This window comes from Gobio gobio (assembly GCF_949357685.1).
Source record: "Gobio gobio genome assembly, chromosome: 14".
NCBI lineage: Eukaryota > Metazoa > Chordata > Actinopteri > Cypriniformes > Gobionidae > Gobio > Gobio gobio.
Genome location: NC_137107.1, coordinates 36,167,519 through 36,185,899, shown reverse-complemented (window position 1 = coordinate 36,185,899; position 18,381 = coordinate 36,167,519). Strand labels below are relative to the sequence as shown.

At 37.2% G+C, this 18,381-nt stretch overlaps 1 protein-coding gene across 2 annotated transcripts in view; it reads right to left on the bottom strand.

Moving 5' to 3' along the window:
* Positions 1 to 1,838: 1,838 nt before the first annotated feature.
* Positions 1,839 to 18,381, bottom strand: part of fam219aa (family with sequence similarity 219 member Aa) — a 28,319-nt gene continuing 11,776 nt past the window's right edge. The window contains exons 2-6 of one of the 2 annotated variants that reach the window (XM_079835220.1): positions 17,395 to 17,494; positions 13,624 to 13,726; positions 11,845 to 11,925; positions 3,710 to 3,764; positions 1,839 to 3,316 (exon numbers count right to left, since the gene is read on the bottom strand). In XM_079835220.1, the coding sequence (XP_079691346.1) occupies positions 3,158 to 3,316; positions 3,710 to 3,764; positions 11,845 to 11,925; positions 13,624 to 13,726; positions 17,395 to 17,494 (498 nt within the window). In that variant the 3' untranslated portion in view covers positions 1,839 to 3,157. Of the gene's footprint in view, positions 3,317 to 3,688; positions 3,765 to 11,844; positions 11,926 to 13,623; positions 13,727 to 17,394; positions 17,495 to 18,381 lie in introns of both variants that reach the window. The other variant, XM_079835219.1, reaches the window with a different exon arrangement.

Genomic DNA, 18,381 nt, shown 5'->3' with positions numbered 1-18,381 from the left:
CATTAGTAAACGCATCTCAACTATTCAATGAGATTCCCTGACTTAAGAATCACATCTGCTGTCTCGTAACAGATTGGTGTCTTCTCTATGGATATCTCAATTTCAGGGTGTGTTCACACTTGTAATTCGGTTCTTTTGGTCTGGACCAAAAAAAGAAAACTATACACTTAGTCCTGGTTCACTTAGTGTTCACACAGTCAATTTTTAAAGGCACACTATGTAGTTTTTCGCCAGTAGAGGTCGCCTATTCGAAACAAAGGTGTAGCTTGATGACGCCAAGATTGAGCGTGGAATCTTGGGAGTTGTCGTCTTCACCTCACAGCCGGTGGGAAAGAATCGGGAAGGCAGAAATCATGTTCATGGATGAGATTATTAACGTTACTGTAAATGAAGCAGAGCAGAGCCGAGTGCTGTGGGAGCTGAACGAGGTCGCTGAAGCGTTTGCTAATGAGAGACGACACATGGCGACAGCAGCGGAGCTTTTATTATGCCACAGTCGCTGCTTCCACTTCTCTCGATCTAACGTATAAGGGCTAACGCAGCGCTGTTTTATCATATTAGATACATTTGAGTGTGTAGAAATTGACGCTCTGTGCGTTCGCTCGGCGGCTGCTATGAGACACACAATGCAGTAAAGCTAGATCGATATTTGAATATCATATTAATAAATGCTGAATGGCTTGTGTTGCTATGCATGCAATTCATTTAAAAACATTGTATGATGGAGAAATACTGTATTACTGTACAATAATTCATTTTCTGTCTATAAAGGTCTCCAAACAGTTGTTCCCTTGTCTAATAAAACATATAATATGATGTCATTGATAGGCGACGCACAGACACGGCCCGTGTCCTGGTTAAAATCGCTTATTTCTCTTATTTCTTGCTTATTCATTCTTGGAAACATCTGGGATAATGCAAATACACAAGTCAACAAAATATATAACACTGTTATAGTGGTTTTAATCCAAAAATATTGTGCATAACACCAAACCTAAAGATTAAAAAAAGGCTTTTTATGACGTATATTTTGTTACCGAACATCCAGAACAATGCTGTGTGCTGGGCTAAATGCGCACATTGTATGTGCGTACATACAGTATGGTGGTCTTTTTTTATCCGTTGGGAACTCACGAAGAGCTTAGAAAATGTGAAAAGGAGTCAAAACATTACCAGTAATTTCTCCAATACACACACAAATGAAGATCAGCTGCAAGAAGGAGCGGTTCTGACGCCTGTACTGAAGTGTGATAGGCAACCGCGAATATAGTGAGAAAAACCATGTGTGCTTGAGTATTCTGTCCTATTTAGGGTGGCATCCTGTGTCATCACAGCCTGGTTCGTTTAGATTCCTTTGGTCCATGTTGCGTTAATATTTCAGTCGAACCACAACAGAGTTTGTTTGGAAGTCCGCTTGTTCGGTGCGCACCAGGTTTGGATGGCAGCGTTCACACTTATTCAAATGAACCGCACTAACAGAGGTTTTTACCGAACCAAACCTGCCAAGTGTGAACACACCCGAAGAGTATTCCCTTTATTAGTGTTTGCTACAAAGCTACTGATAATATATTAATACACAAGTTTGAAATGTAAATCATCTGAGAAAGAAATTCGCCTGGTCTCTATACACACCCTTTCATTAGAAAGCAAGAAAGCATCAGCTAAACAAAGGCAGATATTTTAGAGCAGTAAAACCCAAAAACATATCCAAGAGGGATTTTGCTTGGTTAAACCTATAAAACAAAAATTATGACTTTAAATAAAAAATTTAATTTTTAGGTCTGACAAAAGATCAAAATATTTTTTTTATTATTATTCTTTAAATTAATATATTTTTTAAATAAGTATAAAGTTAAAAGGAACACATTTCTGGTTTGTTGTAAAGGGGCCCTTCCTGATGGACCGTGGGGGTATTTAAAGGGGTCATGACATGAGAAATAAAATTTGCCATATAAGAGGTCTTTGTACCATTAAAACACCCTGCACATTTCAGAGCTTTAAACGTCCTCCTCAGTATAAACCAAGCATTTATTTAAATCAAGCTCCAAATACAACTCGTTTGGATATTGGCGGATGTCACAGGGGCAAATACATTTACATATGCCTGCCTCCAGAGCAAGACATCGACAAATAGTTTTACATCATCGCACCATTGGCCCCGCCCACTTGCATTCGCTTAATGGCGGACACTAGCCTACCCCGGATGTAAGCATCACGTCAAAAGCAAATAGAACCCATTATAAATCACTGACAGTATACAGATGCGCGTTCACTTTACTCCACGTACTTGATTCCTGGATCAAGTCAGAAGATTATATGTTTGTTCAGAGAATTTGACTGCCGATAGTTTTGTAAACGAGGCACAGTTTAATAAGAGTTTGCAAAGAAACCTTTGTTGACAGATGAAGCAGTAAGCTGATTGTGAGCAAATCGTAAGTAAACGATTTCATAATGCTTGGTCTGTAAATAATGGTTTTATATGGATTAATGTTCAAAACACTTACTCGCATACGATATCAAGTGGCCATTGATAATGCTTCCTATACAATGACGTTAGCAAATCATAACACAGGCCATTTACTGACAAGCCTTAAAGAAGCCGCCCTTTATAAACAGATCATTTCAGACTGTCAGGATGAGGGTTGAAAATAACAGTTTTTCCACATATATTTGTTTTTTTGTGTGCGTGTGCAAATGTTTTTATTAACATTATAAGTGAACCTCAAGGAACATATTAAAATCATTTGAAAAAATCCATGTCATGACCCTTTTAAGACAAAAAAAATGTGGGTATTGAGGAATCTGTAGTGTGAAATGTTCATTTTTGTTCTGTTTTAAAAGATACTTGAGCAGCTGTATTGTTTTAATGTTGCACCATGCATTTATATACACTTCAACGCATCTTACAGCTATCCACACCTACGTCTAGCGCCCTCTGGTGATGATACAAAGACTCACGTCCTACCATAGGAGGAACCAAATGACAGTTACATACTTCTTGTGCATTTTCATTCGTTATTTTCTCTCTATTTTATACTCATTTCAATACACCCATTCTATTGTTTTCAACTTCTTTAGCAGTTAATCTATGCTGAGGATACTAACTGTGAGCTTAACTCACAGGGTTGGGACAAGAGGGGTTCAAGGGAGGGTGGGGTTACTGAATTTGACAGGCTGTGGAGGAAGTGGCTTGGCAGCACATGCAGGTGGGGTTGACTGATTTTGGGGGGATGAGGTCCAGGTCTTCATCGTCTGGGATTTCGTCCAATCGGTAGCCATCCTTCAGAAGCTGGATGTTTAAGTCTTGGTTTATTTGCTGTGGCAAAAGAACAGAACTAAATTGTTAGTAATCAGAGAATGTTTATAATGTTGTAAAATTATAATATAAAAATTTGATAATTTAGTAATACAACTATAATTTTTGGGTGAAATAAACCTTTAAAATAGTAGGGGTTCTTTTATGACATGATGTCACTTTAGAAAAATTAAATTAAATAAATAAATAATAAAATTAAATAAAATTAAAAATTAATTAATTAATTAATAAAATAAAATATAAATATTATATAATAGGCTATTGTACATTTTCCATTGAATTAGCAGTCAATTTATTGTAACGGTGCACTGTAGAGATTTTAAGGCAATGGTTCAAATTGTTAAATGACTTTTTTTTTCAGTGCATAAATACCTGGCCCCTTAGACATCTCACCTCGGCTGAGGAATATCCAGACGAGGAGTATCTGGACATATCGAAGTCATCGTCACTAAAAAACAACAGAAAGTATACAGTCACAATTGGACACCTTCATTTCAGATAAACAGCAACCGACCAATGAAATCTGCCCTTCTGCAGCAAACCTCAGAAGAAATTGCTCACATAACTGCTCAAAATTACAAGACTTTGATATATGTTTTTATAGCAATCGTCGGAATGGCTCCAGAATATTTAGTTTAGCTTTATTAGCCTTATAATTCAAGCTTAATGCCTCAAATAAGCTCCTTTTAACAATTCCCAGAGTGCATCTCAAATCAAAGTGATCACGCTTTTTCTGTAGTGGGTCCAAGATTATGGAACAACCTGCCCAGTGAGGTTAGCTCTTCCCCAACTTTAAAACCGTTTAAAGACATACCTGTGCTCACTAGCATTTTTTTTCTGTTTTCTTTTGTATTATATTTATTGTTAATTGTTATATTATTTGCGATGACGTTGATGCCGTACACTAGTTTGAGATTACATGTATGTCACGACCAAACGTTAGCGATTGGTTATGGCAGATCCAGAGGGTCTCTGGGCAGATCCAATAGTTTTAAACTTCAACAGAGTACCCGCCTTCAAGGAAGTTAATGCTTGTCAATGGAGAGTGGCCAGACTCTCTGTAAAAATGAAATGTACGAGCGTCTGGTAGGACCAGGCTAATCAAATACAGCGATACGATTTGTTTTTTCAACGTGGACTCCTCTAATGTTTCTAATCATATGAGACATATTTTTACAATGACAAATGAGACTTTATTTAGTCACAGTTGAGCAAGAGGGAGAGAGAGAGAGAGAGAGAGAAATGTGAAGATGACATTTCAGCCAAACTCATTTATCAGGAAAAATCAACAGCGACAATCTGGAGCCTTCTGTTGATTCCTGCTGTAATTACAGGCATGTTTTAAAAAAGCTGAGCTCTCCAATAAACGAATAAGAACACAAGCAAGAACAAGTGTTGGAAGAGTCTGTACAAGCATGTGATGGGCAGAACCTCCAAGCATGTGAGAGACAGTGGGTGTACGAACTAAATGTCAGGGAATGAGTGCTACAGGCTGAAACAGAAAAAACAGAAAGAGAGAGACGATGAAGGACGGGTGACCTAAAACATGACTTAATCACGAGTGCAGGCAGCTGAGGTCACAGAGATACAGCAGACAGCTGGCAACACAGAAAGCATTAAGTTAAGAGACCCATCTGTGTGAGACGGTGCACACTGTGCCTGATCATCTGAGCTGAACAGCAACCACGCTATTATGGATGAACACATACTGTGACACATCTCATTACCGAAGGGTGTAGGCCACACAAATGATACCGATGATTTCAAGTGGTTTTGGACTGCTGTCAACAAACATGTTTTCTTGCTTTTTTTCCAACTCTCAGGGCTGGAATCCTAGACACGAGACAAATTCTGGCCAGAATTGTACTGTTAATGGTTACATTACATAGTCTAGAATGCTTAAGGGGTGTCTAGTGCTATTTCATGCATTCTGACTTATTTACACTGTTAAAGAGTTGGATTCTCATGCTAAACATGGCCAAAGTTTAAAAAAATTAGTTGGACATATGAGTATTTCTGTTCCAAATACACTCTTTCAGGATTCGTGAGAATCGGTACAGCATATCTGTCTTTTATAAATCTGATACACTTCGCAGATATGAAGGATGCAATACTTCTCTATAGAGACTCAAGATTAACATGAGATTGGCAGAAACTGCATGTGTTATGTACTCTTTAATATGTATGTTTCCATCCAAAGTTGCAAATCTAATATCGCATACACCAATTTTATCATCTCTACACTGGTTACCAATTAAGTTCTTTATCAATTACAATTACAAAGTATTGCTACTGACCTATACTGCCGTCCAAAGGCAAAGCGCAGTAACTACACATTTGGTAAAAATTGAGTTAAGACTTGAAATGGGCTTTGTGACATCTGTTCTGTCTTGTGACAAAGTTTGCTGGTTCAATTTTGTCCAGTTTTAGAGAAACGAGAGTGTCAAAATTGCAGTAACTACAAAACCCAAGCCACTACCAAGGCAAACCACAGTAGAGCTGCAACTAACGATTATTTTTTCTGTCGACTAATCTAACGATTATTTTTTTCGATTAGTCGACTAATCTAACGCTTATTTTTCCAGATTAATCTGATGATTATTTTTTACTGATTATTGTATTTCAAAGAGGGTAGTAAATTTGTATATTATTTTAACATGAAATCAATGAATGATTACAATATTAATTGTATTTCAGGAAGGGTAGTGTACTTTTTAGGGTAGTGCCATTTTATAATGAAATATATGAACACGAGGCATTTTAAACATTATGTATAACTGATGATACTATTCATCATAAAATGTATACAGAGTAGGCCTAATTAGGAAATATTGTTTACTATAATAGTTGAGTATGATTTACTTATTGTGTCAATAGTAGGCCTAAACGAAAATGCACTTGTATTCACTGCAAAATGTTCACATCCAGGAACTTTCAGCATATTGTTAATGTATAACTAATCGTCTATTTTGAAGATGTGTGCATAAACAACGACAAAGCTGCCAGAAGTTTTTGCCCAAACTTCAAAGACACATTTAAAATGATTAAAACTAGAGGCATATCTTAACTTTAATGTTACTTTAATCATGTAAACTACCTATATACAACATGTTGTATATGAATGTGTTTGGGACAGAGGGGAACCCGGTCGCATTTGAAGCAGATATATGCTGCCCATAATAAATAAAAGCACGAGACGTACTCGGGTCAGAGAAGAACACCGGAAAATGTGACCGAATGGACAATATTTGTCTGTATTTGCTATACACACACCACGGTTCAGCTGCGCGAGACAAACACTGGCAGTGTGAAAGGCCAACGGGCGCGCGCGGCTCCCGCTCTCCACACACACAGCTTCTGCACTGCCACCGTGTGCAGTGTGAAATCGGCGTTACAGAGCGAACAAAGAACAGTTTTATACGGCTTCTGTTTAAAGTACTCCCACACTTTTGAATGTCGCGGTATGGCTTTATATGATAAATGATCATTTTCACTATGCCCGGGAGCAGAAGCCGCCATTATTCTAGATCAATTCTATTCTAGAACGTAAATAATGTGACACGTCGACGCATTTCACGCATGTCGACGTATTTTCGTAGTCATCGATGACGTCGAAGCGTCGTTGCAGCCCTAAACCACAGTAAGTGATGTTACTGCGTTCTAGCTTTGTTTCCCCGTTTTTGACACCGCAGATACTGCTGTCTGCCTTGGTAGCCTTGTCACAAAGGGGATTGTATGCAGTTTGCGGTCAAAGACAAAGTAAGATTCCACAGATGGGGAAGCCTTGTGGTCCAATGTGTAGGAAGAAATGCGTTCAAAAAATAACTGAGGATCAAAGGGGACAGCATATTGGAACATGTCCTACAGTGAGAAAAAGAGCTTTATTTTCCACATGGTTTCACAGTGCCAGACCATGTGCCACACCTCAGCTGTTCCTAGCAGACGAACCAGGTCTCTCAAGTACCATCTGAAAGATGACCTTGGCCAACAACAGGAAGTCTGTAAAACTACATTTGTAACAACTTTGGGCTATCATCCAAAAAACGATAGACTGATAGTCACTGTCATTGGAAATACAATCTCCTCAAGTCTAACACCACCACAAGAACGCAGAGGAAGGCACACTCCCATCAATAAAATTGACATGGCTTCAATATTTGAACACATCGAATCATTTAATCCCACTTCCAGCCATTACAGACGTGAGCATGCCCCACATAGGAGGTACCTGCCAAGTGATGTCAGCATTCAGTTAATGTTCAAAGATTACAAGGAAAAAGATGTTCCTATGAAACATATAGGAAGGCCGTGAAGGAGAAGAACATTAGCTTCACTAAGCTGGGTGAAGAGGAGTGTGAAAATTGCTTGAGGCAAGATGTCCTGGGCCCTAAACGGTTTAGCTCTTGTGTATTTAAACAATCTTCTATCACCCTACATCCATCACACTCTTTAAGGTCACAAAACTCTGGGCTTCTGGTAGTACTTAGGATAGGTACACTAAAGGGGCTCCTAAACTCTGGAATAGCCTTCCTGATAATGCTCAGGGCTCAGACTCACTCTCCCACTTTAAATCTATATTAAAGTCTCTCTCTTTAGGCAATCTCAAAACCTTGAACCTTGAACATGATTATCTTTGCTTAATGTTATGAACAGCAGCTACACTAATTATTTTCCATTTGCTTTTCTGTTTTATCTCGGGACGCCCATCCCGAAGTAACTAAGGAGTATGTCAGTTCCAGTTTGGATCCAGCCTCTTAATATGAAGATGCCCCAACACATGTGAAGAGCTAACTCAAGAGGACGCCAACTCCTGCGAGGACCTCAGATGAATCAAACTCTTAATCAACATGCACCTATGCTAAATTGTACATATATTTCCTAACCATTTTGTTAACATGTATTCATTACTTCAATGAGCTCATTGTTTCTGCCTTAAATTAATACATTGTTAGCTAACTGCATGATTTGTATACGTAGTACATTTCTGAAATACATTACTTGGACACAGTCAACGCTGATAACAGATCACTCTAAACTGTAATGTAGACACGTGCATTTTCTGTAAAGCTGCTTTGAAACGATATGTATTGTGAAAAGCGCTATACAAATAAATGTGAATTGAATGTTATCTTGTGCTCGGATGCCTGGTGTTCGGAAATGCAATCATGTGAGATACTTCTGGGAAGGGAACTAAACCAAATGATTTTGATGACAGATTTTTGCTCAACAATATTTGAGATGCTGTGCAATTAAACTGGTTCGCTGTTTAGTCTAGTTATCCAATCACATCCACTGTTTAGCAAAGCCACTTGAGTTTTTTTGTTGAATTTATTCGGTAAATGTGTTTCCATCGTAGTTTATGTGCATGTCTTCTTATCGGATAACGTTTTTACGTCTCAATTGAGTGCATAAATTTTTATGCAAAAAATAATAATTTATGTGCATCTTGCCATTTCCATCCAGTATTTTTTAGGAGATATCCCAAAACGTGCATAAAAATAGGTGGATGGAAACATAGCTTCTGTCCCTTATCATAAAAAACTATATATTTTCCACTGTTTTTTAAATAACAGAATTATTTGTACCAAGGAGACTTACACATCATATAATGTAGCTATGAAAATTAAGCTGAAAAAAACATTGTTAAAAAATTGACAAGGTTATAACATCACAATTAGCAATAGCAAGTTTACATAAACTACTGCTCAAAAGTTTGGGGTCAGCAAGTTTTTTTTATTTTAAGAAATTAATAATTGTATTCAGCAAGGATGCATTTAATTGATCAAAGTGACAGTAAATACATTTATAATGTTACAAAAGATTAATTTATTTAAAAATATTTTTTACTTTTTATCCATCAAAGAATCATGGGGGGAAATGCATCACAGTTTCCATAAAAATATGAAGCAGGACAAACATTGATAATATTGATAATAATAATAATAATAATAATAATAATAATAATAATAATAATAATAATAATAATAATAATAATAAAATTGTGCCTTGAGCCCCAAATCAGTATATTAGAAAGATTTCTGAAGGATCATCAATGGACAATCAGGTGGACAATGGTCATGTGAAAATAAATCAAGAAAAATTATGTTAAAGCTGCAGTCCGTAACTTTTTTTGGCTAAAAATTATCCAGACAAGTACACAACAAGCCAGTATTCAAAACTATCTCCTTAACCCATTCACAACGGTAAGCTTGTAATAATGTGTTATAATTAGAGTGGTATGGTGGATTTCCACAGGAAATTCAAGCATGTCTTTGCGTCATTACGCCACGTCTGTATACATAAAGAAAGAGTCCGGCTAGTAGTAGTAACACACGTGAGGAGCGGACCGCATGTTCTTCAGCGAATCATTTATAGCCATTTCTCACAGCAGCTGGAGTAATTAAACATCATTTTGAAGGGCGATTGTAATCCAGAAAGGTCCAAACGACCATCATCAGTGACAACTGGAGATTCACCCGTGGTCAAAAGCAAAAGAATAGACTGTATGGAAATTGAAATCTACAGGTAACGCTAATAAACACTAAATACACAAAGTCACGTAATGCTAATGCTGTTAACATGAACAATTTGAGAACAAAGTATAACAATAATAATAATAATTTGCATGGTTTGATGTGATATGAGCGATCGTTAGGTTTAATCCTCGTTGGTAGCGCAATTTATTGTGATGTTTTGTTCTCAAGAGTGGCAGACATTTACTTACTTGTTCAGAAGACATTTTCCAGTGAAAATTATTATTTAGGTTATATTCCAAGACGTAGAATCTGTGATTCTGAAGTACAGAATCCACACCGGTGTGGTGACTGACAGCAAGCTGCACATACTCCTCAAAACATTAGATTCATCCACACTCACGTACAGATGATTAACTCTGCAAATAACTGCAATTGCAGGTTTCAAAAAGAGATGGCGACAGAGGCAAAACTTACGGACTGCACCTTTAATAATAAATAATCTTAAATAATCAATGATCTCAGAAAATGCAACAAAAATGTATAATATGGTGCTCCTTAAAGTTTAACGCACAGTGTAATAAGTAGGGGTGAGAGAAAAGGTCCATGCATCGATGCATCGCGTCTTCGTTATCCAGCGATTCAGAATCGATTCTCAAAAATTCAGAATCGATTCTGTGTTCAATTCAAACGGCCACTTCACCACTGGGCGCGCGCGAAAAACCTGTTGATAGGCGAACGTTCGTATGCTGGTGAATTGGCTTCGTTTAAGATAAAATGGACAAACTACGACCTGTTCAGGGGCGTCGCACCCGTGGGGACACTTTTGCCGGTGAGAGGGTTCAACACCCGCACGTTTTATGCAGTTTTTTTCAAAAATGTATTTTGCTTATTGAATGCAAAGTTTTTAATTTCAAAAGCATTTCTAAATTAAGTTCATATTTCCAACAAACAAAATTCTGAGCCAAAATAACGAAGTGGTGCTCAAGTAGGCTATAATGTGCTTTCCTTGCCATTAATGATTAATAACACTCCTCCTATGTCTCCGATGCGGTGGCCGGGACATAAACCTACCAACATCCGTGGCATAATTTTTGGAATGACTTATCGAATATTGCTGAACTACAGCACAATGTTTCAAACGAATGAACAAAGATTTTGTTTTGGTGAGTGATTAAATGTCTCTAACATGACTGTTGCAGCTCTGCAAGTTTTCTCATGTGAGAAGTTATGCGCACACAATGAATTTGGTTTCTCAGCGAGCGCTAAAGTTGTTTTTCTTCTGCATTAGCCTATGTTTTAAAGATTTTGTTGTGGCTCTAACCAAAGTAAACGTTTTTTTTTTGCTTTAAAGACATTTTTTGTTCAAACGTTCTAAAGAAACTAAAATAAAAGTATTGAAAGAAATCTTCATAATCATTTTTAATATGGCAATACTGTCAAACAGATATTCTAACTATAAAAAAAACACATATAAGCTCCAATTTTGGTTAATGTACAAGTTAATGTATTTGCACAGCAGGATAATTAGTTACCAAAAATGTATTTTAAAAATCGTTTTGGGAATCGGATCGTTACTCCCAAAATCGGAATCGGATCGAATCGTTAAGTGCCTTAAGATTCCAACCCCTAGTAATAAGACTTTCAGGACAATTTTGTTCATCTATGTAATGACTTTTTTCAAAAGCAAATGTTGATTTTTTTCAAAGTTGAAGGGTCTCGCTTTGCCATCAGGAAAACACATTCATTTGAAATATTTTATGCTTGGCCAGTTTCTCACACCAGTCTGAAGGGCACCAGCTTTAGTCACTTTTAAGTCACTTTTTAGCTGGTATTTTGATTAAATGTCAGGTCCTTTTCAGATGGAGATTGCTTGCTTTGCGTCTGCTAGGAAAATGGCATAAAGCTTTAATTAGAGGATTTATTTCCATCTCATCGTTTGATACATTCTAATCCTTCCCTTCAAGTGAAGCGTTCTCAAATATTCACAAAAGATTTCTAGAGCATTTCCCAGAGAACTACAGAGTGAGGTTTTTAGTGTCAAGTGTGTCATACCTGTCAGTGTCCAGTGCTACAAGAGGCTTCTCATCTGGACTCTGGTCTAAGGAGGAATACCCTTTATTAGGTACAACCAACCTGTAACAAAAGTAGGAAAAATGGAAGAGGCTGTCAGACCAGTGAAATCAAAGCCCATGTCTACACATATACATAGGAATGCATGCATACATAGGTACTTATAATCATTGCTTTGATGATGATCTGCCAAACTAGTGATATGGGTTTTTCAATAACCATAATCATTAAATAGCCAATATCTAGAAATTAGTGTTGCTGATGGCCACTAGAGACAATTATATTCTTCTATTTTGCATTTGTAAAGAATTTGTACGTAATTGATACAGAACTTATATATAACATTCTTTCACTTTTTTTATCCACAGGCACAATACCATTAATCTAAAATGGCCACATATCATCTGATATATCTACCATCACTATTCGAAACCCTCAAAAAACAGAGGCAGAACCTTTTTTTTTAGATTTTATTTTTAACTATTAACCTTTAATTTTAACATCTAATTTTTCAAAATCATTAAGTACTAGGACAAATCTGCCAAGGGAAATCAAATAAATTAGGGGCATGGCTGAGTTTAACATTATCAAACCCTGTTACATTAGGCTGGAGCATCTTTTGTTCCTTCTCTCAGGGAAAGAGGCTGAAGTTAATCTCTGGCCCGCAGGCTTTTAGAATAAGCAGGCCTGTGTACAGCTAATCTTCAGGCCTAAAGCTATGCTCTAAACCAGGCCCGTGGACGGGTTCTCGCATTTGCGTTAATCCTAACAGGGCACCAGGGACCGGTGGGATGACAGAAGCCCTCATAAGGACTGCACTAACACTAATTAACATTCACAGATTGTACAGCCTTCATATAAAGCTGCTGTTTATACGATTTGATGTTGTTGCGGTTCATATTTCTGATGTACTAAACAAATCAACCATTATTATGAGGCCATACACTGAAAAAATGTCATATAATACATGTGGTGTTTCTCATGCACAATTCTTTCTTTTGAGAACCATTTGTTGGTTTGGTAAGAAAGTCGTTTTAGGGTGTGTTCACACTTGGCAGGTTTGGTTTGATTAAAATGAACTGTGAGTGCGGTTAATTTTGTATAAGTGTGAACGTTGCCATCTGAACGTTTCATGGGTCTTGGTCCGCTTCCAAACAAACTGGTGTGGTTTGACTGAATGCAACACAGACAGTGGGGCAGTCGTGTCCTAATGGTTAGAGAGTCATACTTGTAACCCGAAGGTTGCGGTTTCGAGTCTCAGGTCCGGCAGGAATTGTCGTGGGGGTAGTGAATAACCAGCACTCTCTGGGTGTGTGTATGTGCACTTGGATGGGTTAAATACCATATGTCACTTCACTTTCACTTTCAAATAGATCTATAGGAACCAAAAACAATGTCACAAAATGCGACCCTAAAAAGGACAGAATATCTGGTTCTTCTCGTCATAAAAGCTATGTTGACCATTAGATTTCAGTACAGGTGTCAGAACTGCCGTCTCCTCGCAGCAGATCTTCATTTGTATGTGTAACAGAGGAATCCCTGACACCGTTTTGTCTCCTTTACACATTTTTATAAGCAGTTTGAGAGCTCTCAGCTGGTAAAAAATACCACCATGTGTCTGAGCGGATCTAGCCAAGCACAGCATTGTTTTGGATGTTCGGTATTTTCCCTCTCAAAACAAACCAAAAGAACTGAATTACAAGTGTGAACACACCCTTTATAAAGTTATAACTCGTGAAAATGAGGGTGGAGTAGTCTCACCTTGTTCTGGCCATAACATTATTTTTCTTGGGTTGCTGATTGACTGGACTACCCACAGTTCCATTCTTCACAGAGCCCTTCCTTGCGAGTTCTCGTTGTTTCTCTACCAAAAGAATGAATAGAACAAATTAAATGTTGAAAGCCTACCATTGATTTGCATTGAATGTTCAGCGTTCAAAATGTAACAAACAGCGTTGGAGTCATCATAATATTTGTATACGGAATTGTGGTCATTCTTAAGTTATGTCCACATTAGTGCGTTTTCATTTTAACACGGCGTTTTAAATATATAGTCCATACTGGCATTTCCACTGTATTTCAGAAAAAAATCTGTCCACATTACACGACTGAAAACACGTCACATGACCATTCATGCACACTGGGCATGCGCATACAAGTGTAAACAGTTGACGATTGCTCTACTGACAGCTTACACATGTAGGTGGCTGTAGTATTATAAAATACAGAGATTAACTGCACAATGGCTGCTAAAAAGGTCAACAAAGTCAGCAAAGCTTGCAGTTCTGTCAAGTTATTGTTTACACGCAGGGGCGTAGTTTTAGGGGGGGATGGGGGGGGGGGAGGTAACCCCCCCAATATTCAAATCCATCAGTTACAACCCCCCCAATATTTCAACATGAAAATCACAGTAGATCAAATGAAAAATATGTAGAATTCATTTATTTTGTAACAATAATTTTGTTCCTAATCAAATATGAGTTTGTCATAATAAATCAGACAAAAAATATTCCCCCCTCCATTGAACCGATTGGTAACGCCAAATCAATGAGTTGCACTTTCACCAAACAACAAGAGTGGTGTTTGAAAGCACACGGGTAACGTTAGCGGCAAAAAAGAAGAGAAGCGCTGCACAGCGGACTATATTTAACTGCTGGTCAGAGAGGGATGCAAAAAAATTTAAATAAAGCATGTACTGAGAATGAGGTAGAAGAATATTGTGTAATAGCTAAGTACACACCACATATATTTTAGCTAGCTAATCCATTGCAATGTATTTAGCTATAACTATCAGTATAACAAGTTACCAAAGCAGCCGTCTGTTTTGCTAGTTCATTTTTCAATCGTGTCTGTAATTATCAATGATTTACAGTTGTTCAAGAGCCAATGTGTTTCCCTTCAAAAACATTTTTTAAATGCATTAAGGTGGAATGTAAAAATCTTAAAATATATGTCTAAATGTTGTCTCTTTCATATTTGTATATGTTGAATTTGTAATCAGTTAAAGCATGTAGGCCAGATAGATAGATAGATAGATAGATAGATAGATAGATAGATAGATAGATAGATAGATAGATAGATAGATAGATAGATAGATAGATAGATAGATAGATAGATAGATAGATAGATAGATAGATAGATAGATAGATAGATAGATAGATAGATAGATAGATAGATAGATAGATAGATAGATAGATAGATAGATAGATAGATAGATAGATAGATAGATAGATAGATAGATAGATAGATAGATAGATAGATAGATAGATAGATAGATAGATAGATAGATAGATAGATAGATAGATAGATAGATAGATAGATAGATAGATAGATAGATAGATAGATAGATAGATAGATAGATAGATAGATAGATAGATAGATAGATAGATAGATAGATAGATAGATAGGAAGAAATAAATTATCCAATAACAATACACATAAAAAAATAAAATAAAGTAAATAAAAAAAAAAAAACAGGCAGCATACCAACGTTCAACCCCCCCAATGTTCAAACCAAATCTACGCCCTTGTTTACACGGTCGTCGAGGCTGGTCTGTTACAGAGCCACTGAGAGAGATAGCTCTGGTCTGTAATTGTGGTGCTCCAGTAGCGTAATGGTCATATGATAGGGACTTGACAAATCAGGGAAGGATACGCAATGATCCAGAATGTGGGTAGCCACACCCTCGTTTTCAAAAGCTGTCCAAATTCGCTCACTCACTTTCATTCCCTCCTTCAAGTGAACTGTATAAGTGGACTAACGTAGGGAATAGCGATTGAGGGTTTACGGGGCAATTTCGGATTCAGCCTCCGTTTTGGTCCGTCTAAACTGAGTTCTCAAACTACAATGGGGTCAGCAGCGTTTCCAAAAGTTTCCATTTTTGTTTTTTCATATGCTCCATGCCCCGGGATCAAAAAAGTCCCCAGATAACCTACTACTTCTGCCGAGATTCTGATTCTCTTTGATGGAAACTTTACTATCCCATGAGGCCACGGGAGAGGGTTTATGAATGTCAGTGAAGTGACGCAACTGACGCGGGTAAGTCACGTGACAGTAACATCATGGTGGATGCAGTATGTCCGATTTCATTCATAGTATCCATAATCCTACTATATAGAACGTACTCATTTAACGGTTGTAAAGTAAATTCAAATTCAAAAGTAATACCTACTCAGACAGTATGTAATTTTCAATGCAGCATGAGTCTTCCTTGCATACATATTTAACCACAGTTACACTGCGACTGTGGGTCAGTTGGATCAATACCATGGCAACACAAAGTTTTAGTATGCGTCAAGACTACAGTCTTATTAATATTCTCCATTCTGCATGGCTCTCTGGCTGGAGAACAGTTTCTTCAGGCGTGAAGTCTGAGGTTGACTTCTGCCTGACGTGTGTGTGTGTGGGGGGGGGGGGGGTTATTTATTGCGCGGTGCCATAAGTAATAAGGCTGTCAGAGGGAGGACTGTAAAGTGAAGTTTAATTAACAACAGAAACTGCTGTATTTCAGGAAGCCCTAACCAAACATCTCTGAACAGAAAGCGTGTGAGATACAGACACAAAACAGGAGAGAAAAACAGTGGAAGAGAGGGCTGAGCAATACGCAATGCTGTTTTCCTTTCTGCTGTTAGCCAATGAAACATTAAAATTAAATATTTTTTTAGAGGGGAAAAAATTATTAGGATAAACCACATGACATTTTTGGTCCTTCAAACATCTCAACTCAAAAAGTCAATTGAATTTCAAAATGTGTTTATTCATAAAGGAAATATTGTTGATATATGACATGCATTTATTAAAATTCTTATTAGGAAAATAATGAATTCGGACACAAAAAATACATGTCATGTCATTGACCCTTATATTATGTTTCTCATTATATATAAATTACTTCTATAATTTAATTATTGCCATTTACACAAAGTAAAATAGCATGCTTAGGGCCCTATCATACACCCGGCACAATGCGGACGCAAGTGTTTTTTGCTAGTTTCAGCCCGACGCAGTTATGGCTTTTAAAGGGAATGGGAGATCAGACTCTGATTGGTTTATTGCACGTTATGCCCAAAACACACCCATGACTCATTAAGAGAATACGTGCAACCCTTTTGGACCGACCATTTTTCCCGTCGTTAAAGACCACGCACTCAGATCGTTAAAATAGGGCCCTTAAAGTTAAATTGGGCATTAAACATTTTTTCAATTCAACAGAAGGACATTTTGCCCAAATTAAACGGAAATCACAAATTTCCTGGTAGAAAAGGAAAGCCAAAAAAACCTCCACAATTGTATTTTAAAGACTGCAGTAACATTTTCTGTGAAAAAAAATCTGACTTGAAGAAAACTTATCGAAAACCCTGGCCATCTATTTCACACGCCGCTTCTTAACTCTCACTCCAAACCATATGCTTCACAATCACACTATCAGCAGGAAAATCAATACAGTCGTTTTTACACTCAAATGCACAAATTACACTGGTGACGATATGGTGTCTTAGTCAGATAACTGGCTGTATGAGAAAGTGCCTTACCTATCTTCACTTGCAGCGGGGAGGGCTTGTAGTTGATAGCGACTGACTCGGGTTCTCTCGTTCCTGTTTCAGCTTCCAAAGTGGACGTTGCCGCAGGATCCTGGAGACAAAAACACAATCATACACAATCAGATGTAACACTACATTCCTAACCTGAAAACCTTCATCCATTCCAACCATGCCCAGTGTGCTGATAAAAAACGGACAGCAAAAATCAGATTGGTTGTAAATAATGGTATCTGGTGAGGCAGAGGGTGTATAAAGGCTGTTGATTCTATTAGTAAAATAACACGAGTCAGCAAAATGTCACCATGCTGCTGTCGCTGGAACGGGTCATTTTAATGCATCTCTCTCAAAACGTCTCAGATTTGCTTTCGCAGCTGTGCTCCAGCGACTTATTGATTCTGAGACCAGAGATATATGTAGGGCCTGTGCAGTTAAAAACTCCCAATGTACTGTGTAAACAAATGTACTGTTAACATATTCATTAATCAATCATTAATAAATCTGGCTTCTACCAAAATAATTATTAATAATAAATAAATATTTAAGTCTATTTAGTCATGGCAAAAAACTTTAATTTAAATAAAAAAGACAAAATACAATTAAACTTACAACGTTACATACCAACTATATACGATATACATCACTTGAGTCTTGAGATAAGGGACAAAATATGTCCTACACACAAAAGCCCTCTTTATGTTCAAAATAAAGAAAGGCATCAAAATAAAAAAAACATAAAAAGTTACATCTAAAGGAAATGGATACTCAGGACTTTTATTTTTAAGTAATTTAGTTAGTATTATTTAAAATGCATGCTCTATACTTGGAAAATACATATAATTTAACCAGTCCTCTGCATTTAAACATACATTTCAATTGAAAAGAAGAGATCTGTAATGTATAAAACAATACAAAAAGTAAATCTTGAATTATATTTTCCATAAACTGCCTATTAAAGTTGTGTCCTCGCTTTGCGTCAAC